Raw genomic sequence first — 27,504 nt, 5'->3', positions numbered from 1 at the left:
TACCATGGTTTATATAGGGCACAGAGTGGGTGGGTACAGGCTGGCGTAGGGGCGTGGTGATTGGCTCATGTGTTACCTAGGAGGTGTTTCCGTCTGTGGCGGCATACTGTTACAATTTCGCTGCGCTTGTTGAGGGATGACAGGTCTGGACGGTAAATAATAAACAGTTTCTCTTTCAAGCATAGGTTGCATCTTTTATTACCACTATTGTAAGGTGTGCTGGATGCAAGAATTTGCCATGTTATTGAATATTCAACATTATTGTCTTTGAGGTCCCAAATGTGTTTGCTGAGTTCTGTGGTATTCCGCAGGTTTTGGTTCCTGAAAGAAGCCTTGTGATTGTTCCATCTGGTTTTGAATTCTCCCTCGGTTAATCCTACATATGTGTCGGATGTGTTAATGTCCTTGCGTATTACCTTAGATTGGTAGACAACTGATGTTTGTAAGCACCCCCCGTTGAGAGGGCAATCAGGTTTCTTTCGACAGTTACAGCCCTTGTTGGTTTTGGGGTCGCTCTGTCCGGGGGCCGCCGGCTCATTTGCAATTGTTTTGTTGTGGTTTGAGATGATTTGTCGTATATTGTTCGTACAGCTGTAGCTCAATTTAATGTTGTTCTTGTTGAATACTTTTCTTAGAGTGTTGTCTTTGGGAAAGTGTTTGTCAATCAGATTGAGGAATTTGTGTCCAATGTTAGTTGAGACGTTTTTGCTGTATGGGGGGTTGTACCAGATGATGTCGTTTCGTTTTCTGTTTGCCCTCTCAACGGGGGGTGCTTACAAACATCAGTTGTCTACCAATCTAAGGTAATACGCAAGGACATTAACACATCCGACACATATGTAGGATTAACCGAGGGAGAATTCAAAACCAGATGGAACAATCACAAGGCTTCTTTCAGGAACCAAAACCTGCGGAATACCACAGAACTCAGCAAACACATTTGGGACCTCAAAGACAATAATGTTGAATATTCAATAACATGGCAAATTCTTGCATCCAGCACACCTTACAATAGTGGTAATAAAAGATGCAACCTATGCTTGAAAGAGAAACTGTTTATTATTTACCGTCCAGAACTGTCATCCCTCAACAAGCGCAGCGAAATTGTAACAGCATGCCGCCACAGACGGAAACACCTCCTAGGTAACACATGAGCCAATCACCACGCCCCTACGCCAGCCTGTACCCACCCACTCTGTGCCCTATATAAACCATGGTATGTGAATGCTCCCATTAAAATCTCCTGATGATTGAGGGAAACCCCCCCTCATGAAACAGGCCTGTAGAGATGAAATAGTCTTGTGATTTTTTTCCCCACACATACATATATTGCGCTCTACTACGGTATCGAGCACTATTTTTTGGATAACCTTATTAAGACATATATATATATATATATATATATATATATATATATATATATATATATATATATATATATATATATATATATATATATATATATATATATGCATATGTATTTACATATAATATATACATTTATATGTGTATGTATATATAGTATACATAAATACATATATAATATACATATATTTAGCTATAAATCGTGGCGAAGTTGGTAGAGTGGCCGTGCCAGCAATCGGAGGGTTGCTGGTTACTGGGGTTCAATCCCCACCTTCTACCATCCTAGTCACGTCCGTTGTGTCCTTGGGCAAGACACTTCACCCATGCTCCTGATGGCTGCTGGTTAGCGCCTTGCATGGCAGCTCCCGCCATCAGTGTGTGAATGTGTGTGTGAATGGGTGAATGTGGAAATACTGTCAAAGCGCTTTGAGTACCTTGAAGATAGAAAAGCGCTATACAAGTATAACCCATTTATCATTTATTTATATATTTTATTTTTCATTGTTATTCTATTGATTTTTTTTTTTAACATTATTTATTCATTAAAAGAGCTGTGTTTTTATAATATGTACAGTATATATATGCGAGTATATTTAGAATTATTATTATTAAAGTTGTATTTTTGTCATGATTTTCTTTCAATGGTTGTCCAACAAATCTATACATATCGTCCAATGTAGAAATAATAACTAACATTTTAGTAGTGCAAAAAAATAATGTTTTTAGCAGTAATATTAAAAAGACACTCACAGTTTGGCTAAGAAGGGATCTTTGAACAGTGGTTGTTTGTAGCCAGGCAAAAAAAGACCTTTGTAGGGCCCCAGGTACTCAATGAATGTGTGTGTTGTATCGCCATACTGCGGACAAAACAGGCAATTTATTATCATATCTAAATTTAATGTGCATAAGATGTGTTTCTACTTGCTAACACACCGTCTGAACCACAGCATATTTGACCTTCCCACTGCTGTCCTGCTCCACCCATGGCTCCTTCACAACCACAGCTCCTCTCTCCTTGGCGACCTGTCAGTGGAAACACATTGGAGTGACATCTATTAGTATGTTGCCCTCTAGTGGCTGAAAAAACACATAGCTTCAATTTTTTTGTAAACGCTTAACAAACATGGAAAGAATGGCGATTATTTTATTTGAAAAGTATATACAAAAATATTTATTTTAATCCGACATCTAACTCTCTAGTGATATATTTATTATTATTAATGTTTTTGTTTTTTTTGTTTTTTTGTTTTTTAAATATGAAAATGAAACAAAGTCTCACTGTGAATGATGGAAAGACTTGACATATTACTAGTCAAGTTAATGAAAGGACAACAAAGGAACTAAACTGATGAGAACATGAATTAAGCATTTGGTTTTGTGGCTAGTAATCTAATTAATGTTTGTTGTGTTTAGTCATTCCAGGTTAAAGTTGTAAGGAACTATCCACAACTTTCCATGATGGCATTCTTATTCCCATCAAGACGACCAAAAATGCATGCTAAAAACACTCTGCGCCTGATTTAACTAATTTGTGTCTAGAATTAATAGCTAATTAATAATATTTGTCATATGTCAAAGTCAGTTCCATCAAAAGTTATATGGTCTCTAACACACTGGTACCCTTTTGTAATGGCATTATAAGAATACAGTGATACCTCAATTTAAGACTGCCGCAACATAAGAGTGTTTTGGAGATTTGGGCTAATTGTTATGGTTTAAGTTACAAGCAAAAAATTCCGTTATCCACACAAGTAGTTGGTGTGGTACATTTTAACAGTAAACCCCGTAAGATCCGATTCCTAGCTAGCATTAGCTTATAGCAATAGATGGACATGACTTGGTTTTCCAACCATGGGAAGGAAGAAAGTGAATGTGAAGGACAGTGCTGGGAAGAGGAAGTAGGTTATATTCAGTGAATTAAAAAAATAAATCATAAAAAAAATGAAAAGGCGTGTAGCCAACCTCGCAGAAAAAGTTGCTGGCCTGCGCTATAATGAAGCAGAATGAGTGGATAACACCAGCCAAGTATTTTGAAATAATATCTAAATGACAAACATCTATCCATGAAAATATGTAGAAGCTGCTGAAGGTGTGTTTGACGGATAAGCAGCTCGAAGTCTGCTCTCCAAGGTAAATACTGTATATCATTATTACATTACTTCATACAAGTACTGTAACAGTTAGTAGGACATTCTATTGTTTTGTTCTGAATATACAATATTTATTTTATTTGTTTTTATTTTCAGAAGTCATGTTACATGTTAAAAGTGTGCAGTTTTGGTGGTGGTGGGGGGGGGGGGGGGGGGGCAACACCAATTAAATTGCAATTCATCACAATGGGAGACGGTGACTTAAGATGCAAGTGTTTTGCGTTAAGAGCTCCATCACATCCATTAGGCTCGTAAGATGTTGTACTGCACTATGAAAATTCAAAGAAAAAGAAAAATGCACTTATCTGAAGTCTCATGAAATCTGCAAATGTCAGCAAGGCCCTTAAGTTAAAAGTTTAAGTACCACTGATAGTCACACACACACACTTAGGTGTGGTGAAATTACCCTCTGCATTTGACCCATCCCGTTGTTTCACCCCCTGGGAGGTGAGAGGAGCAGTGAGCAGCAGCGGTGGCCACGCACAGGAATCATTTTGGTGATTTAACCCCCAATTCCAACCCTTGATGCTGAGTGCCAAGCAGGGAGGTAATGGGTCCCATTTTTATAGTCTTTGGTATGACTCGGCCGGGGTTTGAACTCACAACCTACTGATCTCAGGGAGGACACTCTAACCACAAGGCCATTGAGCAGGCTTTTACAGTACAAGTCTACCTGGGATATGAGTGCAATAGGAGCCAACCTGAAGAGAAGTAGACTTCTGGGCTTGGACAGAAAATAAGGTGCTACGGGAATGCTATCATATTAGCAAGCCCAGTTAGATAAATGTAGAGAATAAGGGATATACAGCATAAGCGCGAGAAGACTCAGTCAGGGCAACACATAGAGAGTTACAAATTATGAGAACTACAGAAAAGTGCAATGAAGAATGTGCTGCCAAAGAAGTGCAACAAGTTGTTCTTTTGGATGTAATGATCAAAAGAAAGCTATAGGAAAGGTTAGGCAAGAAGGTCTAAAAAATAGCAATGGTTTGGTTTATTCATGCTTAAGTACATCACATGTTTACATTTGCAACAACTAAACATGTCCGAAAAGGAGTAGGAAGAAGCAGAGCCTATTTCATCTCAACCATTTTAGCAGTTACTGACAGCTTGTTTTCTTTCTTTGTGTAACATGTACTGTATCTGCTTACCATTTCCCATTTGGAAAGAGTGGATTGTGTGGAATAGCACAGTAATTACAGAGGGTATGTCTATAGCATTTTTACTACTAGAAGATTATTCAAGAACGTGATGGAAAATTACTGATATGTTGTATAGTAAGTATAGTGGATAAATTTATAAAAATGCACTCGGGATGTGAATCTTACAACAACTTATCATTTGATTCCATTTCTTGGGGTGACGATCCGATTCAGAATCAATCTTCGATTCAAAACGATTCTCCATTCAAATTGATTCATGCAATATACTGTTATAAAAATGAGAATAAAACCTTTTCAAAACAGGTGACAAAAGCTGCACGAAAACACGGAAATGGCCTAAAAACGTCTTTTAAAAATTGAGTCTTAAAAAAAAAAGTTTTTAATTGATTTTTGAAAATTGTAATAAAATAGGATTAAATAAGAATCAGGATTCAGATAATGTTTTTTTCAGTACCCTTACTATGCACCATACAGTACGTATACACTACAGTATTGAAAGCAGGTTCCTTGTTGTGATTGAACTCCAACTTATGGTACGTCTGAGGTCCCACTGTTTTTCACATTTGTACTTTTCTGTGACGACGTTGAACCTCCAATTTGACCTTGGCTTAGATAACAACTTCTATCCAGTCTGCCAAACTTCAAGGTTGCCCCTTGTGGAGAACCTGTCATGTTTACTCATGTTTCAACACACTCTCATGCATGTCGTTTGAAAACAAGTCATGCAAAACAATTGTGTTACAAAAAGACGAGGTAATGGTTATAAATTAGCTATTCTTTAGGAGGCTGAAAACACAATTAAAAAATGTTTAACCATGCTGTAGCATTTTGTTGTCCCCTGTATGTCCTTAAAAGCGACATCCTTATCAGGACTGACCTCACTGAAATTGACATGTTTACATTGCCATTTTTCCTCAGTCGCTTTGGTGCTCGAATCATCTTCGACATTTGCAAAACAGTTCTGGCCTGAACTACTAAGATCCAAATAACAAGTGCTACACAGCGTGTGCAAATTTTAAAATAGCATTTACTATTAGTGGGCGTGTTGCGGGTAATCTACTAAGACTGCATTTACAATTGATAACAAGTGCAAAAGTGGCGTATTTAAATGAGGGTTTTGCGTGTATAATAAAAATACCAGCTGTCACCTTGGAAGCACACAATTTCCTCCATATTTATGGTACCATTTGTTCCAACCTGTGTTATTTTGTTGTGTTGTTGGATTGAAGCGCAATCTAGACAACAGAACATCCTTTTAGCACGCTGAAGGTGTGTCTGAAATGATCCAGACGCAATGAAATGCATATTGTAAACTATTTTTTTTTTCAAATAGGAGATATGATTATCAAGGCTGTCAAATTTAACAAGTTAACGAATGTGATTGATCACAAAAAATATATATAATACATCACATCAACACATCATGTATCAACACAGATTAGTTACCCAACTTATTGCATCCATATTTCATTTGTATTTCTTTAAAATACAATTAAATGGGATTTTAGATAATACCATAACCATGTTTTGAGCAAATAAATTATCAAACATAATTTATATATGTGAGAATCTGTTGAATAGTCTCACCCCCGTAACATTTAGGCATTAGTTCATTGCGTAAGTTTTATATGCAAAATGACTGAACAAGTTGTCATAATAGGTCAACAAATCGCAGTACAAACGGAGAAAATGGAAATGTGAATCTAGTTTAAAGTTTTACATTTAATATCCCACCAACACTAAGGTGTAACTTACAATAAGAAAATCTGTCGTCCAAACTTTAGCCATAGTTGACATCAGAGCCTCCAGAGTACACTGTTTATATTCCGCACAGAAGGACTGACTGACTGACACTTGCTTTTGCCGGTAATTCATGCTCTTACTGTTTAAGTATTTTGAAAAATACATTCATGGCTTGATCTACTAGGTTTGCCTGTATCAAACACGTACAAACTTGATAGCGCACGCAAAGCCGATGTACTAAGCTTGCGCAATGAAGATTGCGTCTCTTAAATGAGCAAACTAGAGCGCACACTCCATTTAGTGTGTCTGTCTTCATCAGAACACCAACAATACTGGGAGGAGAAGTTGCAAACATTATTGTTTATCACTAGGAATGTGATTTATCAAGATCAAAACTGTTCTGCAGCCGCTGTTTTGTGTCAATGTTTAAAACGTCTAGAATGTGCGTGCAAACTGGCACCTTTATGAAATAGCTGCGAGAAAGGAGGCGATCGTGCTGCATTGCTAGAGAGAATAATCTGACCGTTTGCGTGTCAACGTATTTGGACTGTCATGAATAAACATATTAGACATTGTCTATTCAGTAATATTGTATATTTGTATAGCTGCTGGATCACTAAATGGGCTGATTAAAAATAAATTAAATTACATTTTTTTGGTGTCTGCTGGCATTACAGAAAAGTGCAGTGAAGATTGTGTTGCCAAAGAAGTACAAAAATGTGTCCTTTTGGATGTAAGGATCAAAAGAAAGCAGCAGGAAAGGTTAGGCAAAAAGGTCTAAAATAATAGTAATGGTTTGTTTTTATCACGTTATTGATAATGTAGACAGACTTGTAGTCAGATGAAATCAGACGTATCTTCATTGAGTCCACACAGATACACACATTGGCTGACTATCAGTTATAATAGTCTTTTAGGTTTAATGCATCCATACTTGTGTACCTTGTTACAAAGAAAAAACAGCTCTTATGCACATGTAAAATCCACCCAAAACATCTGGTCTTCCTCGCTAGCAATATCTTACAGCTTGTAGTGAACATAACTTGGTTTTTCCAACCATTGGAAGGAGACAAGTGAGTGTGAAGGAGAGTGCTGAGAAGAAGTTCACTGAATTAAAAAAATAAATCATCAAAAACATGACAGTACGTGTCGCCAACTTGGCGAAGTAGTTTGAGCGTAGCACTGCTAGCCTCCACCATACTGAAGCACAATGACTTGATAACGACAGCCAAATATGTTGAAACAATATTTACAAACCCCGTTTCCATATGAGTTGGGAAATTGTGTTGGATGTAAATATAAACAGAATACAATGATTTGCAAATCATTTTCAACCCATATTCAGTTGAATATGCTACAAAGACAACATATTTGATGTTCAAACTGATAAACATTTTTTTTGTGTGCAAATAATCATTAACTTTAGAATTTGATGCCAGCAACACGTGACAAAGAATTTGGGAAAGGTGGCAATAAATACTGATAAAGTTGAGGAATGCTCATCAAACACTTAATTGGAACATCCTACAGGTGTGCAGGCTAATTGGGAACAGGTGGGTGTCATGATTGGGTATAAAAACAGCTTCCCAAAAAATGCTCAGTCTTTCACAAGAAAGGATTGGGCGAAGTACACCTCTTTGTCTACAACTGCGTGAGCAAATAGTCAAACAGTTTAAGAACAACGTTTCTCAAAGTGCAATTGCAAGAAATTTAGGGATTCCAACATCTACGGTCCATAATATCATCAAAAGGTTCAGAGATCCTGGAGAAATCACTCCACGTAAGCGGCATGGCTGGAAACCAACATTGAATGACCGTGACCTTCGATCCCTCAGACGGCACTGTATCAAAAACTGACATCAATATCTAAAGGATATCACCACATGGGCTCATGAACACTTCAGAAAACCACTGTCACTAAATACAGTTTGTCGCTACATCTGTAAGTGCAAGTTAAAGCTCTACTATGCAAAGCGAAAGCCATTTATCAACAACATCCAGAAACGCCGCCGGCTTCTCTGGGCCCGAGATCATCTAAGATGGACTCATGCAAAGTGGAAAAGTGTTCTGTGGTCTGACAAGTCCACATTTCAAATTGTTTTTGGAAATATTCGACATCGAGTCATCCGGACTAAAGGGGAAGCGAACCATCCAGACTGTTATCGACGCAAAGTTGAAAAGCCAGCATCTTTGATGGTATGGGGGTGCATTAGTGCCCAAGGCATGGGTAACTTACACATCTGTGAAGGCACCATTAATGCTGAAAGGTACATACAGGTTTTGGAACAACATATGCTGCCATCTAAACGCCGTCTTTTTCATGGACGCCCCTGCTTATTTCAGCAAGACAATGCCAAGCCACATTCAGCACGTGCGGGTACTTTCCTGGCTCGCCTGCAGTCCAGACCTGTCTCCCATCGAAAATGTGTGGCGCATTATGAAGCGTAAAATACGACAGCAGAGACCCCGGACTGTTGAACTACTGAAGCACTACAGAAAACAAGAATGGGAAAGAATTCCACTTTCAAAGCTTCAACAATTAGTTTCCTCAGTTCCCAATCGTTTTTTGAGTGTTGTTAAAAGAAAAGGTGATGTAACACAGTGGTGAACATGCCCTTTCCCAACTACTTTGGCACGTGTTGCAGCCATGAAATTCTAAGTTAATTATTATTTGCAAAAAAAAAATAAAGTTTAGGAGTTTGAACATCAAATATCTTGTCTTTGTAGTGCATTCAATGGAATATGGGTTGAAAAGGATTTGCAAATCATTGTATTCCGTTTATATTTACATCTAACACAATTTCCCAACTCATATGGAAATGGAGTTTGTAAATGGGTGACATGTATCCATGAAAATATGGAAAAGCTGCTGTTGGTGTTTTTGACGGAGAAGCAACTGGAAGAATATACTGTATAGAAGTTCACTCTCCAAGGTAAGTGCTGTACATGTTTATGACATTATTGATAGCGCTTTCGAATCATACATTTTTTAACCAGAATATGTACACTTTTGAATTTGGATTAAGCATGATAAATCACAGGACATTGCTCGTTTGCATCATTAAAATTAACTTAAAAAAGAACCCAATATACAGTATGTATGGTACCTAAATGTATTGTCAGAAAGTCGAACTGGAAATTTTTTAAATGTTTTACTCGGATGCACTACATTTATTTGTTCAAAAAAGTTTCATCTATAGTCTAGTCAGGGTGTATTTTGGGGTGAAATTGACCAGGGAGCTCAACAATCGGTGTTTTCTCACTCATCGTTGCACTGACGTATGAAATGACCTGATCAATGACCGTAAAACAACACACACCTTCCAGGTAACAATCCGCGGTAAAAATAAGTTGTGTGATTGATCTGTATGTACCCATAAATAATGCAATTACTGATTAATGTGATTAAGCACACAGTTAACTCATTATTTGTGAGAGCCCTAGAACTATTGTAGTTATTTGTTGAACATTCTATTGTAATGTTTTTTACACAATATTTATTTTCCAAAAGCTATTTTTTCTTTTTTTAAAATGTTCATGTGAAAAATGTAATGTTTTGGGGGTGGAGGCAATCACTCTCCTTGATTTCAATGCATTTCAATGGGTGACGTTGATTTGAGAAACAAGTGTTTGGAGTTAACAGATCGGTCACAGAACCAATTAACCTTGAAGGTTGATGTACTATCGTGCATGTTTGTTTACATGTATGTTTACAAGAGTCTATTACAATCAGAAGACACAAATTCATTTTTAAAAATAGTTTACCTTGATTATATAGTCGCAGTCTTCCACTTGGAATGCAATGTCTTTGGCTCCATCTCCGTGCTTCATCAAGTGCTCGCCCATCTCTAAGAAGACCCACCAGGCAAGCTTACAACATTTGATCTTGAATGAATATTCTCATGTTTATTTCAAAGCTTGCTTGCCTTTATTCCCGGGATTGAGTGGAGATTCCAACACAAATATAATCTATAAGGAGTAATAGTCCGATTACATTGTTGTGAATACGGAGCTATATATTATGACATACAAAGATGTGGAAAAAGTTCAAAATGTCTACCTTATCTTGCCTGATGACATGTGACACCACCTCTCGACTGCCAGTCTCCAAGCCCTTGTAGGCCAAAGGCTCGAAACCCATTTTGTCACAGTAGAAGGACGCTGCCTGCAAACAGGAAAAAACTCTTTCAACTGAATTTTTCTCATAAAAAAAAAAAGCCTTTAAATTATTGATAGATTATTTTGAATGATAAGGACAATTTGTTTGGACTATAACCCCTTATTATGGCTTGACTAACTATAATAAACGTGCCTTTAAATTACTGAATTTTTTTTCCGCGAACCTTTAAGATTACATTTGAGTACCCCTAAACTAGCGTATTCTATAGCAACTATATTATTTACAACATTAGATAGGAAAATATGATGAAAATAGCTAACTCTTTTTTTGTATTCCAATATACTTCTTTAGCCAAAAAGACAGACTTTAGCAAGTAATAATTCACTTCAATTAAAAATGTGACAAGTGTCATCGCTTCATTTTTACATTTTAAATGCGATCTGGGATAGGTATTTTTTTAAAAAAAGAGCAAGCTACATAATACAAAAGTCATGTTTTTCTTGTACGTTTAACACGGTCAAACAATGTTTTAACCAAGTTTCAATGGATTTTGACTTGTAACAAAAAAGTTCATAATTTGCACACTGACCTGTTTGGCATTTCCGACCCAGAAGGAGATATGATGAAACTTGACAAATTTTCCCCTTTCAGGCTGAAAACATTGACGTGAGAGAAGAACATTTTTTTCTTGTGTGTGTGCGTGTGTTTTTTAGCAGCAGAATAATGGTAATATTTTACATCAATTGCCTATTTAGAATGAGAAATGTATCCTTGTAGAGCAGGATCTGAGTTTTTGAATATTAAAATACTTACCTTCTCCCCTTTATCAGTGTAGGTTGTCTAAAAACAAATATGAATGATGACATCATTAAAACAAAACTAAAACCTACAGTTCATATTTCTAATGCAACTTTTTTCAACTCAGTCGATGCCTTTTTTTTGTAAAATCCATTTATGAACCTTACCATGCTGTGATCAGGGCCTCGGCTCAACAAGAGTTAGATCAAAATCAGTGTTTGTCTGTCTGCTGCAGATATGTACTGACCTAGTGGTTAGCTGTGATTGGTCATTTAGTATGTACACCCACCTGTCCACCTCCTATGGATGTCAATTTTTACAATAGAAAAAAAAAGGAGGGGGGGGGGGCTTGTAAGACAGCAGTCACATATCAAGGGTGGGAGACACAACCTGAGTGTAGAATTTAAATGTGTGCAGGTATAAAAGAGAATGGAAAAAGTATAATAAAACTATACATGTCCTCGGTTTTGCCACTAGATGGAACAACTGAGCATGATATGAGAGCTTGGATTTTTTTCTTTTTTTTAAATTTGCTTCTGAGTTGAATTATCTTCGGAATGAACTAATAAACTTCATCACAATCCCCGTATGAAGGCTTGATGAAAATAGATTTACTTGTAGCAAACAGACAGCAAATGCGTGCATCAAACTGGGTGTATTTTGCCAAACTTTTCAAGGTAAAAAAAAAAAATCACGTGATTTGACTGTAGCGAAACACACACCAGGATAGCTTGTAGTGTCTTGTTGGAGAGCATATGCCTAGTGCAGCTACAAAAATAAAGTCTGGCTTCACATAACACTACCATGCCACTGATATTTATCTTTTTATACATTGCTGTCCACAGGCAAACATTTGTTACATTTTAGATTTCAAAGCAAACAAAAACATTGATTAACTATCAATCCATATTAATCAATGAAGTTATTAAGCAATCGCTCCTTTAATGACAAATCAGTGTTTTTTTTATTCAATATTGCTGTATTATTTAGTGACTTTTTCTCCAAAATAAATCAAGAGCACAATTTTAACATTTTTATTGTCATAATTATTTATTTGATAGTCATTATAAAACACATTTTAAACATGAGTAGCACGTATAACGTGTGTGAGCGTGTCGAAGCCCAAGTAGAGCGTGGTGTACGTGTGCCCAGTTTGTGCCGCGCTGTGATTTTCTATTGGTGGGTTTTGGGATCATTACTGACACTTGATTGGCTTCGCCGTGGGTGTGTAGGACCGCTGCCATTAGAATTCTATATTTTCATTGGCCGTTGGAAGCGCTCAATTATAATTGGTTCGTACTTACTACTTTTCTCTCTTGCCATTGGCCGACGCACTTGTCATCGCACAAGAATGCGGAAGTCCTGCAGTCTACTGAGTCACCGTTGTGTCAGCTGATTCCCTTTTGAGTGAGTAACTTGATTTAACTTTAAAATTATGTAACTTTATAGTGAACCCTGCACATATGACACGTCCGTGTGTTTTCGGGCATGCTTAGCGCACGTAATACAGAAGCTGGTTTGCATTTTGCTCGTGTCGAATGATGAAAATACACAACCCTCAGCTCCTTGTGCTGTGGTTAGCCGGGGCCGGTAACTAGCTTGATGCTAACGTTTGCAAACAGCCCACTGCTGTAATTTACTTTTGCTTTTGTCTCCCTCTTTTGTACAGTATCAGCAAGTCAGCTGTAAACTGAAGTCCACTTTCACTTTCTCTTCACTCATATATTAACTTATTACCGTTTTTACACACACGCACACACACACACCTGTTGTTGGTCAACGGTACGAGCACCTGACTTGTGTCATGTTGAAGAGCCTCTGCTGGAATAGGATCAATTCTCGATTGACCAGTATTAAGGTATTGTAGTATGTTGGCAGAACATATGGCTTGTCATTTTGAAGTAGACTCATGGCTATCATCAATTTGGCTACGTTGACTTCCGATTACAGAATATGTATTTCATAATACAGTAAGTTATGTTACACAGTATGATTTATTCTTGCAATCATGGGTGTCCATTTGGCTAATTTTGGGAATTATTATTGACTACGATTTGAAAAAATGCTAAAACCAGTCATTTTGTATAATCTGTGACCGTGTTAGCACATTTTAACTTAGTATCTTTGTTTTACTGTTATTTGTGACCTGTGTGCACAACTTCCATTTTTTTTGGTAACAATTTAATTGGTCAAATATTTTTTTTTTAAACCAAATTGTTTTGGGTGCCACATTTCCAGAAAGCTATACCGGGCCTCACTCCTAGTTTTATTTTGTATATTACGGAGACATTTGATTTTGGGTCTATTTATTTTGTCAGTTACAGGAGCTTTTTCTGGTGTTTGAAAGACTTTTTGCGAAACATCTATATCAGTGGTTCTTAACCTTGTTGGAGGTACCGAACCCCAACAGTTTCATATGCGCATTCACCGAACACTTCTTTACTGAAAAATAAAATGTTGTTTTCTTTCAAATTCAAGACAAAGTTATATGTTTTTGGTAACACTTTAGTATAGGGAACATATTCTAAGTAACAAAGACTTAATTTAGAGTTTTTTGGTTAGGGTTAGGGTTAGGGCCAGGGTTAGAGGGTTAGGGTTACAATAAGGCCATGCCAAATAAGGCATTAATAAGCACTTATTAATGACGGCGTGGCGCAGTGGAAGAATGGCCGTGCGCGACCCGAGGGTCCCTGGTTCAATCCCCACCTAGTACCAACCTCGTCATGTCCGTTGTGTCCTGAGCAAGACACTTAACCCTTGCTCCTGATGGGTGCTGGTTAGCGCCTTGCATGGCAGCTCCCTCCATCAGTGTGTGAATGTGTGTGTGAATGGGTAAATGTGGAAGTAGTGTCAAAGCGCTTTGAGTACCTTGAAGGTAGAAAAGCGCTATACAAGTACAACCCATAGTTAAGAGCCAATATGTTACTAATTTGCATGTTAATAAGCAACTAATTAATGGTGAATATGTTCCCCATACTAAAGTGTTACCATATTTTATTAATGGTGCACAAAATGAACCGTGCATGAACATCACCTTGTTCAAACAACAAAACCAACACAGTGCATAAACTCACAACAAATTACACACCTGCAAATCAGTCTGACTTCTGCTGTTGCCGTATCCGCAATACGCCGATAGGGAGAAGTTTGTATTTACATGATGAGTCGGGTGTGTTTTGACCTCCGCCGAACCCCTAAGCCCGACTCACCGAACCCCTAGGGTTCCATCAAACCCAGGTTAAGAACCACTGATCTATATAGAGATCATCTCCATGACACACGTTAGTGTTTTTAAGAATCTGACTGTCTTGCAATTTTTTTTTCTACTGCACTCGGGGGCCACCAGTTGAAGAGCCCAAATGATGAAAAAGAGAGGACCTAACATGGAACATTGAGGAACACTACTAGTATGACTAAATAAGTTAAACAAATGACTACTGACTGCATCTGAAGTAAATAAGCTATAGCAATACCTTACTTAGACAAATCACATTAAATAAAAAAATTGTAACTGCCAAAAAGGTGCTCTTTCCCTTGAGGAACTCCTCAGTTATGTGAATCAGACGTTAGGACCCCGCGTTTTAGGTTTGCTAGCAAAGTTAAAATGTCAATGTGAGGATCCGCCGATGTGTTGAGTGGTCCAAATTCCTATACAACAGACTTAGACTTAGACAAACTTAGACAAACTTTAATGATCCAAAAGGGAAATTCCTCTACAACAGGAAGAGTCTTGTGACTCTTTTGTACAGTATCAGCAAGTCAGCTGATGACTGAAGTCCCTTTTCACTTTCTCTTCACACATCTATGAACTTATTACCGTTTTTTACGCGCACGCACGCACGCACGCACGCACGCACACACACCCGCCTGTTGTTGGTCAACGGTACGAGCACCTGACTTGTGTCATGTTGAAGAGCCTCTGCTGGATTTGGATCAATTCTCGATTGACCAGTGTTAAGGTATTGTAGTATGTTGGCAGAACATATGGGTTGTCATTTTGAAGTAGACACTTGGCTATCATCAATTTGGCTGCGTTGACGTCCGATTACAGACAATTATAGAATATGTATTTCATAATACGGTAAGTTATGTTACACAGTATGGTTTATTCTTGCAATCATGGGTGTTCATTTGGCTAATTTTGGGAATTAATTATTGACTCTACAATTTGAAAACACGCTAAAACCAGTCATTTTGTATAATCTGTGACCGGGTTAGCACATTTTAACTTAATATCTATGGATGGATGAACTTATCTTTGTTTTACTGTTATTTGTGACCTGTGTGCACAACTTCCTTTTTTTTTTTTGGTAACCAATATTTTTTTTATAAACCTAAATTGTTTTGGGTGCCACATTTCCAGAAAGCTAGACCTCACTCTTAGTTTTATTTTGTATATTACAGAGACATTTGATTTAAGGTCTATTTATTTTATCAGTTTTATCAGTTGCTTTTTCTGGTGTTTGAAATACTTTTTGCGAAACATCTGTATAAAGATCATCTCTATGACAGCACGTTAGTGTTTTTAAGAATCTGCTGCAAAAATTTTACTCTCTCACAAATTTTTTTTAACTGCACTTGGGGGCCACCAGTTGAAGAGCCCAAATGAAGACCACTACTAGTATAACTAAGGAAGTTGAACAAATGGCTACTGACTGCATCTGAAGTAAATAAGCTACAGTAATACCTTACTTAAATAAATCCCATTGGGGGAAAAAAAAACATTTTTAACCGCCAAAAAGTTGCTCTTTGCCTTGAGGAACTCCTCAGTTATGTGAATCAGATGTTTGGATCCAGCGTTTTAGGTTTGCTTGCAAAGTTAAAATGTCAATGTGAGGATCCGCCAATGTGTACAGTGGTCCAAATTCCTATACAACCGGAAGACTCTTGTGGGGTTTTTTTTTTAGGAATTTGCTACAAAAATAATTGCCTTCCTAAGTTTTGAACTGAACTCAGGAGCTGCCAGTTGATTAGCCCTGAAATATGTGATGGAATTTTCAGCTTGAACGTATTCAAATTTAAGTACCGGTAAGGTAATATAGGCTGAGTATGTATTTTTTGTATTTAAAAGATATTCTGCAACCATATTTAAAAATAATTCATTTTAATGTAAAGGAGTGGTGATTTGTGATGTAGCATTCAGATTATTGACCTTTTTCTTAGAAATGAATAGCTCACATGGAACACAATCTTGTTTATCCATTAATGTCAAACTAAAATCTAGAGAGTTGATGTACAAAACATAACATTTTATCGAGCGTTTTTGCTTTATTTTAATATTGTTGACTATCTTATTATTTATATTAATTACATTTTATGGTTGGATAATAAAGTCTGTGGTCTTAGAAAAAAAATGAGTCATGAGTGGAGGTGTGTAAGAAGAATGCTCTGTAGTATTACTTATTTCACAATGAGTAACCTGGCACTGAAAGAGTGGGAGGGAGATGAGAGTAAACTCTAGTCACAGGGAGAGGGAGGAACCGAGGGAGGTGTGTCATGCCCTGGATTACAACCAGTGTGTTTGGGAGACCACGTCGACGGCAGCTTTGCAAGGCATTGAGCTACTCTGATGTTTTAAAGTTGTCAATAGTTTCAGAAAACCAATTTCAGACCATAGACTGCATTGCATTGTCTAGGTAAGTTTATATTGATTTGAGCCTCATGTTAGCCTTTTCTTTTCATTTCTTGGAGTTGTATGCAAAAGGGGGTGTGTCTGTGGGGGGAAGTCTGGGGAAGTGAGACAACTTGCACTGTGTGGTTTTTAAGTTGTCCTTCTGCTAACTGTGTTATGACGTGTAAGCCCATAACACAAATCGTCAACAGTGTGTGTTATGTATTTCTGCATGCATGTGTTACTCTGGTACCAGAACATTGGAACCTTTAAGGTCAAACACAATACGTTGTTGGAAACTGTTTGACCTCCCAAGAATGCAGATGTTGTGTAGGAACTAAAATAAATTAAAATAATGTATTCCAGGGAAAAATAGAGGCTATCATAAAGTTTTACCATAAACATGTAACGCAAGTGTTTACCTTCAGGAAGGGCTGAACTTAATGATTATTTTGATAGTCGATTAGTCAACGATTCTCTTAACGATTAGTCTGATAATAAAGCGTACACATATTTAATGGCTCTAATTTTTCCATCGACTTCTAAATACAGCTTGAGTTATTTTAGGCATGCGCTTACTAACAACAAATATGACTAATTCAATCAGAAATATGTATTTATACTGTAACTGTGCTGCTTATTCAGCTGATATAGAAATTAAAATGACTATTAAAATGTCGTCCATTTAAAAGAAAGGCGAAGTGCTAAAAAACAAAAAAAACGTGTTTATGTATTTAAAAAAAAAACGCCAGTTAAAATAACAGCAATGAAAACAAACAAAACACAAAATCTAACTTCCTCAAAAAGAAAATAAGCTTGTAATGATGTTTAATAAGCTGCACACTGGTATATTGACTTGTCATGAACTCTTGGCAGTTTTAGCACTCTAATAGACTCAATGTGTAGAATTGTTTTTTTGCAATGCCTTTTTACGGCATTGCAAATTTACACTGCTTTAAACCGTACAGGAATTGATGAAGACAAAGTTTAGCTGGCTGAATTTGGCTAAAATTATAGTTAAATGTATTTTCCACACAACTTTGTCTCACACTTCTTAGGCAGTTAGCCAGGCATAAGCTAACACTCTTACCGAGGCTGAGCCCGCGTCCTCCCTCCAGATGTCTGGTGTAATGCGAAGATGGTTTGAGCTTCATGCATCTGATTCTTACTTGTTGTACAAGTGTAAATTACTATAAGCAGTCCCCCCAAGAGTTTGCATTCGCGTTTTTAATTTTACATTTTGGCCAATCTGCGTCATTTTGGCCAATGGGATTGGTTTTTTGAGCGCCACTCAAACCTGCACGTCAGCTGTCTAATCAAAACTTATGTTTGTTTTTTGTGTAGACAAAGCAGAAACCGCAACATGTAACAATGTATAAACTCTGTATTGCTCTAACGACGGAATTTTTGTCACCCCGCGTAACTTAAACCTACTTCCTGTTACTGTCCACAGCGTTAAGCCCTCTTGGTAATGTAATGTATAAACATTTACTTCCTTGTTTACGTGTATTTATATATTTATTTAACTTTTACTCATCCAGGTAAAAACAATTAGGAACAGATTTTTATTTGCAATGTTGGCAGTGTTTACATGTCAGAGATGTTGAAGTGTGATGATAATCTCCCATCGTGTGAATGCCCTATGTGCGGGAGCCGTCGATAGGCATGAGCGGAACTGAAATGCTTCTATGTCCAGGGTGAGTGGAGTGTATAAATTTGGGGAAAGGGGAAACACGTTTTGCGTTTCATATATGGAAGAGCAGTGTGGGTGGATGGTTGAAATGTCGGAATCGAGTTTAAAAAATGTGAAAGATTTTGAGATATTTTCCCATTCACTTGAATGGCAATTCGAGGAAAAACATTATTTTTTTTTTATTTTATTTATTTTTTTAAATATTGATACCAGCACAATTGTCCTATATGATATGAATGGGTTGTTGTGGAATTTTTCGAATCGGTTGAAAAATGTTGACTTAGTAACAGAATTTAGAAGTGGTATTTCGGAATTCCTGGAATTTTGGGAAAACCGTGAATTTGTACGAAAATAAAAATGGTAATTTTGTTGTCCTGACTAAGGAATGTTTTGAAGTCAAAATGGTCAAAAACGGTTAAAAAATGTGGACTGTGAAAACTTTACAGCAAGAAGTGAAAATAGGGCTTTGGAGAACTGGGAATTCATGGAATTTTTTTCAACTTGGAAAATGGTAGTTTTATTGTCCAAGGTGAGTGTAGTGTGTGGATGGTGGAACGGGTCGATACGGTTGAGAAATGTGGGAATTGGGCAAGTTCGAAAAATGACCAATTCATTTTCAATAGGAAAAATGTCCCACAAAATTAGGAATTCTGGGTAATCTGGGATATTTTTGAATTTTTTTTTGGTGAGCATGTGGTTCCCAGTCGAGCCGAATGTTTTGATTCCTGAACAATTCCCATCGAGTGAAAACTTTGGGCTGTGGAGTGCGCCAAACTTTTGCGCGTTCGGAAGAATAATAATACATTTATGAATTTTTTGGTGTAGAAAACGATCTAATTGTGTGAATTCTTCAGCATTCACACAATTAGTATTATCAGAAAGTTCTGCTTAAACTGTGGTTGAAATACATAGCCAACCGCTTTTCTAAACAAAAAATTTAAGACCCATCAGCGCTGTACATGTGGACGTGTTGTATTGTCAAACTTTGTAATTATCGCTAAGGAGCATAAAACGACAATTACCGTCTAGGCTCACAGAATTTAAACATGCACATGACTTCTTGTTCACTGCAAAATAAACTTCAACATGGCTTCAGCATGGCGGTGTTAACCTGGATTTTACACCTAATTTTTATATCTTATTTAGAATGTCCGTTATCGGAAGAATAATTTACCCATGCAGCATAAACCAAATTAGTGTTAGATAGGAGCAAAAAAAATTGATATGTCAGCAGACTGATGATAAGGCTGTATGACTTTTATTAGCGTCTACAAAACAGCACTCTATAGCTAGGCGATTATATGATTGTGATCAGTGATCATGATACATTTCAGATAGAACAAACACAGCAGAAATGTCCGTTACAACAGCCAATAAGTTTTGAACTAAGGTGAGTCTTGTGTGATGTCATGATACAACCTTTAAGTTAATCTTTGAACTTTCGAGGCATATTTTTTGGAATATTAGAAATTATGACACCGATAACAAAAAACATTTAAAAAAATGTAATAACTGATAACAACTAAAAATGTAAACTATTACCATCCCTAATCAGGACATATGTTTAACTGATTTATGGATATGATGTTAACTCTACAGAGGCAGAAAATGGATGGATGGATGGATAAATAAGTTAGCGCGTGTCGGTCTTGAAGAGCAGGAAGTTGTTGGAATCGGTTTAAAAAAAAATATATTGTGCATCCCTAATGTTTCCCTATTTTGTAGGACTTCAAAGGAGTTTGAAGTGCCTGCAATAATACAGCACATCATTTTTTTCAGACCACCAAAGTCTCTCTTTTGAGGGTCTGATAAGACAAATTCTGAGTTTTGTAACTAAAGCTTCTGCTGTATTACTTTTCCTGCAGTTGTTCAGCAATATTTTTTCAGTCTGCAAAATGTCTCTTTTACAAGGTCAGACAATTGACAATTATTGAATTGAAACAATAACCTTAGGGATATTTGACTTCAGAGAGCAAATGCTTGTTTTCAGAATTCCAAACATCTTGTTTTAAAGGTCAATCCAACAGTTCCAAATTCACATATCCAATAATTGTAATTATTTGCCGAACCACCCTGTCATTGCAGTTCAGAGCTTTTAAGTCAGACCACTAGTTTGTGAGTTGGGTGTGAAGAAGAAATGTGGGATCTACAGTAGTCACTTGGCTCCAGTCTGTTACATGCATATACCTGCATGTGTCTCTGCAGTGCTGGATGTTCACATTATTCTTACGGTAACTTCCTTCAATCTTTTGTGATTGCTTCTCTTCTATGGCAGCTAGTTAATCACTATTATAATCTATGATACAGTATATTGCCAGGTTTTGCTCTGCATGTTGTACTTCAGACAAGGGAAAGGCAGCTAGCTTTTCAATCCAGCTCCTTTGCAATTGCATACACCATTCAACCGCCCACGCAAACATTTTCCACACACACCCACTGTATCTCAAAGTTTTTTTTTTTCTTTCCCATGTTGGCAGGAGCTACCAGTGACAAGGCCGAGCCCAGCAGACAGGAGGAGAGGGAGGGAAGAGGAGCACCCACACCTACTGTCTTCATCATGGTAAGCCAATGAATGAGGGCGGTGCTTGTTTGCTCCAAATGCTTGGCTGCTGCTTTAAAACGGCTGAACTTCCTCGTTTTCTACACAAATAAATGGGACTCCTGCCCTCACACGGGATGTGCCACTCTATTTACAAACCAAAACGAAGTGCACTTTGTTGCAACATGTTCAGCATCAGATTGTGCTCTCTCAGCGACTATAACTTTTTTTTTTTAAACTTCTTTTTATTGGGTTTTTTATTTTCCAGATACATCAAAAGAACACACAATGCTAAATGATACTACATATATAATGACAAAACATAACAAGCAAGTAAAAACAGATACCATTCCAAAATAATACCACTTGGAGGATGTCACTAGCTCTGGGTATTACCACATTATTGTACATTCAGGGTATTCCCTTTGTTATGATAATCTATAAATGACTGCCATATTGAGTGGAACATTTATTTTTCCTCTTAATGTAAATTGTGTCTTTTCTAACTGCAAATACTTCATCACGTCATTCAGTAAAGCTTGGTAAACCGTAGGATTTTTTTGTTTTCAGTTAATGAAAATTATTCTTCTTGCTAACAGCGTCACAAAACATATCACAATAACTGGATCAGATTTGATATGTTTCTGAAAAATCTCAAACAAACTGAAATATTTTGATCCAGTAGTTGGCAATCCTTGAACAAGTCCACAACATACAGGTATGTGCCAGTGAAGCCGGTTCACAACACTCACAAAGGGGTTTTACAGCAGGGAACATTTTTGACAGTTTCAACTTTGATAAATGAAGTCTGTGTAAAATCTTGAACTGTGTTGGCCCTGCGATGAGGTGGCGACTTGTCCAGGGTGTACCCCGCCTTCCGCCCGATTGTAGCTGAGATAGGCTCCAGCGCCCCCCGCGACCCCAAAAGGGAATAAGCGGTAGAAAATGGATGGGATGTATCAGTCCATGTCTGATACATACAGATTAAGAGTGTACCAGATCCTGAGCTTTTGCCCACTGATTTGCTGAAATTTCCACTGCCAGGTCCTCCTGCTAAGTCTTTTTTAAATGTTCAATTGGGACTGTACAGTCCATTTGTGAAATATTGCTTCTAAATCTTAGATATGGACCCTTTTTGGCGTGGATCCGGCAGGAGCACTGAATTCATGACACACTCGGGGGGATTTTCCGGAAGGACGGGAACCTTTCTTTAACAAAACTCCGGAATTGCAAATATTTGAAAAAATCACTATTACATACCTGCCAACTACTCCGGTTTTCCCGTAATTAGTACGGTTTTCATCAACCTATTCCGGGTTACGGTTGCAGTGATAAAAAAATACGGTTTTTCATTAATTAAAAAAAAATTTTTTTTTTAAATGCGCGAGGCTATTTATAGCACCGCTGCCAAGCACGAGGCACCTGTTGCCATTGTTTCCAAACGAGCGAACAATCATGGAATCAGCCGGAGAAAAATCGCAAACGAGTCTTAAACTGAAAAGAAAACTGCAGTAATTCCGTGAAGAATATTCAAAAGCCTATCCGGGAATAATTATCCGTTCCAAAAAGGGTGAAAACTACGCGAATTGCACCTTGTGCAGACAAGATTTTTCGATCGGACACGGAGGAATTAGCGATGTAAAAGACCACGTTGGGACAAAAGAACACAAGTCTAATGCCGTTGCTAGCGATACAAGTGAAAAACTTTCAACGTTTTTCGGATTTTAGCCACAAAAAGGTAATGACACCAATGTTATCTATTGGAATTGTTTAGTACTGTTATACTGTTAAAAGTGTTTATACTATTTATGCTTTCAAGTCCAAGTTGAAGAAATCTTGTTAAATGTTGACAGCATAACTACCAAAATACAGAAGTATGTCCTTAATATTTTTGCAGTGCTATTTCTGTTGAAAAATTAAAATGATTACATTAGAGATGTGATGTGCCACTTTTCAAGTGTCTGATGGCTTAAATTAATTTTCATTAATTTTTCATATTTTGAATTCTTTTGAAAGGCTTACAAAAAAACTACATTTGAATTGTAATTCCATGCTATTGACAGGACTATTAATTTTAATGAAGTTAGCTTACCATGTTTACAGTATGATAATTGTGATAGAAATGTGAATTTTAGGCACAGAATGTTTTATACAATTGAACAAGGCAGTAGATTATACAAGCTTGGACAGAAAGTTAATAATGACACCAATTTTTTTTTTAATGGAATTGTTTAGTACTGTTTTACCATTTGTTTACTGTAAAAAGTGTTTATACTGTTTATACTTTCAATTAACAAATTGAAGTCTTGTGAAAGGTTGACAGGATAACTGGCATTAACTGTCAAAATAATTTCAAACTATTGAAGTTAGCTTACAGAATAAACATGTCAATCAACCCATATGATTTTTGCTGTAATATTTTTGTTTTGAAAAGTCACAGTGACTGATAGAAAAGTGATGGTTTTAGCAACATTTTAACCTGTCTGAATGCTAATAATCATTTTGCGTCGGGGGGCGAAGCCTGAACCCCCCACCAGGACTTTGTCCTGGACCTACCGGGGCCTGCGGCCCCTGGACCCTGGCTACTAGGTTTTTCTGATTTCAGAAGTTGGCAGGTATGCTATTATGTATGCTGAATGTATCATGCAACTGACGAAATTATGAACATTTTTTATTAGTAAACAGATCTTATACGGATTGTATTCCTTTCAGTTGTCATTGATTAAAATGTAGAGTCTGACAGTGAAAGAGTGAATTTACTAATTGGGGTGTGTACTGAAGATTCCTTCCAATTAATGATTCAAGATTCAACATTGTTTATTGTCATATGCACAGTTAAACACAGTTTGCCGTACAATGAAAATCTTACTTTGCTAGTCTACCCTTCAACAAGTCACATGGTACTTAGCTAAAAATAAAAAATAATAATAAAAATGTATATACAAGGCACAGTAAGTAACATAACATTATTGCACATTCTGATTGACAGTCAACAGTATAGATATGGAGGTGACATTTGGTCACAGCAGCAGTTAAAGTGTCTTTAGTGATCAAAGGTGAAAAGTGTCTACAGTGATGGTTCACAGTTCGGGGGTGGTCATGGTAGCTGTCTTTTGTTCAAAAAGACAAAAGTAAAACAGGGGGTGGGGGGGCAGGGCTAGCATTCACAAGTTAGCATTCACAAGCCTGATGGCCTGTGGGTAGAAACTGTTTGTCAGTCTCGTAGTCCTGGATTTCAGGCTCCTGTATCGTCTGCCTGATGGTAGGAGGCTGAAGAGACTGCTGGGGGTGTGTACTGTCCTTTATGATGTTGTGTGCTCTCCTGGTGGCCCTGGTAGAGTACATGTCCTGTAGTGAGGGGAAGGCTGCTCCTGATATGTACTGAGCAGTTTTAATCACTCACTGGAGTGCCTTCCTGTCCTTAGCAGTGCAGTTTCCATACCAGACCGTGATTGAGCTGGTAAGGACACTCTCAACCGTACTTCTATAGAAGTTGCTGAGAATTTTGGGTGGCATGCCAAATTTTCTCAGCCTTCTTAGGAAGTACAGTCGCTGCTGGGCTTTCTTTATTGTTTGTTGGGTGTTGTGATCCCAGGTGAGGTCCTCGCTGATGTGGGTCCCGAGGAATTTAAAGGTTTTCACCCTGTCTTTTAATGCTTCCTTATCTGGGTCCAAATTTTCACTGAGTGTGAAACAACTGGATTTTTTTAGATTCATTTGAAGAATAGGTAATGCTGAATATATAAGAGCTTTTAGTGAAGTGGGGTAACAACTTTGATTTTCCAACCCTGCCCAGACAGCCTTCCGCCTATGACACCAAAAAGAAAGTGAATGTATATTGCAAGACCAATAATATAATTGAAAACAAGGCAATCTCATACTCCCTGTTGTTTTTTTGTCCCTGTAAAAAGTTTTTTTTTTTAATTCTCTCTGAATGCACTGGAAAAGGAGTAAGAACTTGGGTAGAATATTCATTTTGATTTTGTTGATTCGACCTGCTAAAAAATTGGAAAGTTAGCTCACCTATCTGGGTACTGTTTATTTATATAATTTTGAAAGGCTATGTTTAAAAAGACTTGAGTATTCTTGGGTTATAATAATTCCCAAATACTTAAATGTATCTGAAATTGCAAATAGTAAGGATGTGAAAGAGTTAATGCTCTTTCACATCCTACCCAAATAATAGTGGTGATAAGAGACAACCTTGTCTTGTAGAGCGACTCAGCGGAAAGGAGCTGGACCAAATATTGTTTGTCTGTACGGAGGCCTGAGGTTTAGCATATAATAATCTAATAAGAAAAATAAATCTGGTTCCGAATCCGAACCCCGACAGAGCCGAGAAGAGGTAGTCCCACTCGACCCTGTCAAAGGCGTTCTCAGCATCCTAGGATATCAATATCTCAGGGAATTTGTTGTTTGTATCCTGAGTGTATATAATATTAAGTAGCCTCCTAGTATTGGAAAAACAGTTGTCTATCTTTTATGAATCCAGTTTGATCCTCAAATTATTGTTGGAAGGATACCTTCCAAACATTTAGCTAAAATTTTGGCAAGAATCTTATCAACATCCAGTATGCGCATTGGCCTGTATGAACTTTGTTCTAGCGGATCTTTCTCTTTTTTTTTATAAATAAAGGAGATGCTGGTGGGTTAAAAAGTCGGTGGTAGACAGCCTTTGATCAATGCTTCATTAAATACTTCTAACAATGTAAGTGATAGTTGTTTTTTTAATTCTTTATGGAATTCTGTGGTGTAGCCGTCTGGGCCTGGCGCCGTGGAGCTTTGCATGCTTTGTATTGCTTTTTCTATTTCCTCTTTTATAATGGGATTTTCTAACTGTTTGTTCTCAGAGCTTATTTTTGGGATGTTAAATGTTTTAAAGAAGTTATCAACTAGCATTGAGTCTGCTTTAGAATCGGAGGAGTATAATTTAATATAAACATTTCTAAAAGACATGTCAGTCAGTTTGTCCTGTTTCTGTTTGTATTTCTGCAATTAATCTTGTTGCCGCTTGTTCCCTTATTTTGATGTGCTAATATTTTCCCCGCCTTTTCCCAATATTCATAATGTTTATGTCTTAATTGGGTAAGAGGTTTTGTTGTTTCTGTAGTATACAGTAAGTTGAGTTCTGTTTGAAGAGATACTTTTTTTAAATCTAAAATTATTTCCTTTATAAGTTCATTTTCTTTGTCTCTATGTTGTTTGTTAATTAAGCTGCTCCATGAAATTATCTGTCCTCTCATGTATGCTGTTCGAGCCTCCCATTGTGTAGATCTTGATATTTGTGTTGTATAAGTGGTTGATAAATTTAGATCAATTAGTTTTTTAATTTCTTATACTGATTTCTTATCCGACAGCAAGCAAAACCAAAAAGAAAACGCTGACCGCACACATTGCCCAACTTTAACTTTCCTGTGTCTTCATAAATTCTCAAAATAAATGTGTTTATGAACAAAAGTTAAATTAAAATTAAAAAAAAATCCTTTCCCCCTGTTTCTTTACTTTTTAATCATAACCAACAAGTAAATATAGTATGCAAATGTAGCATTATTTACATAATTATCAATAAGATAAATAATAGCATAATAAATATAAGTCTTCAATTCCTCCTTATTGGGATAGTATAAGGAAAGCGATAACGATTTGGAAACAAAACAAAAAGTTATTTCTGGTAATTAACCAGACCGTTTTTTTGGGGTTTTTTTTTTTTAAAGGGATACCTGCCCAAAACTCACATGACTGCAGGGAAATCCAACCTAAATGACGTTCATACATTCAGTCTTACAATCAACAGTTTGTTTGGTCTCCTCTCTCTCTAATTTCCGTTTTTATCCCGTTTCCTCCTCGGATGTAGTGGAGATGCTTTTGATGATTTTTTCAGCTTCTTGTGGATATTTGAAGGAATGCCTGGAGCCGTTCACTGTTATCACCAGTCTGGCAGGATAATACAGGCTGTATGGGATTCCCGTTGTCCGCAGCATGGCTTTTACCTGGTTAAAGGATGCTCACAACCAGCCGACCTCGGGGCTCATATCTTGGAAGATGTGAATGGGGGAACCTTTTATAATAAAGACGTCCCTTGTCTCGGGATAATTTGAGGATCCTTTCCTTGTTGGAGTAGTAATGTAGGCGAACAATCATGACTCGTGGGCGTTCGTCTTTCCGCGGCTTCAGTGCGAGGGTGCGGTGAGCCCTGTCTATGACGATCGGTGATGCGAAATTTCCCTCACCAAGCGCTTTGGCAAGAAACTCCGCTACAAATTGGCTGGGATTACCAGCCTCAGCGCCCTCTGCAACGCCAATAATACGAATATCTTGTCTG

At 37.3% G+C, this 27,504-nt stretch overlaps 1 protein-coding gene across 1 annotated transcript in view; it reads right to left on the bottom strand.

The window, feature by feature from the left end:
* The window catches only part of hpda (4-hydroxyphenylpyruvate dioxygenase a), a 27,953-nt gene extending 16,371 nt beyond the window's left edge, over positions 1-11,582 (bottom strand). Inside the window, exons 1-8 of the mRNA XM_061963295.1 lie at positions 11,507-11,582; positions 11,355-11,381; positions 11,131-11,193; positions 10,482-10,586; positions 10,348-10,390; positions 10,187-10,269; positions 2,299-2,388; positions 2,116-2,222 (exon numbers count right to left, since the gene is read on the bottom strand). Of these exons, the coding sequence (XP_061819279.1) occupies positions 2,116-2,222; positions 2,299-2,388; positions 10,187-10,269; positions 10,348-10,390; positions 10,482-10,586; positions 11,131-11,193; positions 11,355-11,381; positions 11,507-11,509 (521 nt within the window). The 5' untranslated portion in view covers positions 11,510-11,582. The remainder of the gene's footprint in view (positions 1-2,115; positions 2,223-2,298; positions 2,389-10,186; positions 10,270-10,347; positions 10,391-10,481; positions 10,587-11,130; positions 11,194-11,354; positions 11,382-11,506) is intronic.
* Positions 11,583-27,504: the final 15,922 nt, after the last annotated feature.

Source organism: Nerophis lumbriciformis, linkage group LG09, assembly GCF_033978685.3.
Source record: "Nerophis lumbriciformis linkage group LG09, RoL_Nlum_v2.1, whole genome shotgun sequence".
In the NCBI taxonomy this organism is placed as follows: domain Eukaryota; kingdom Metazoa; phylum Chordata; class Actinopteri; order Syngnathiformes; family Syngnathidae; genus Nerophis; species Nerophis lumbriciformis.
This window is presented reverse-complemented; position numbering and strand designations above follow the sequence as displayed.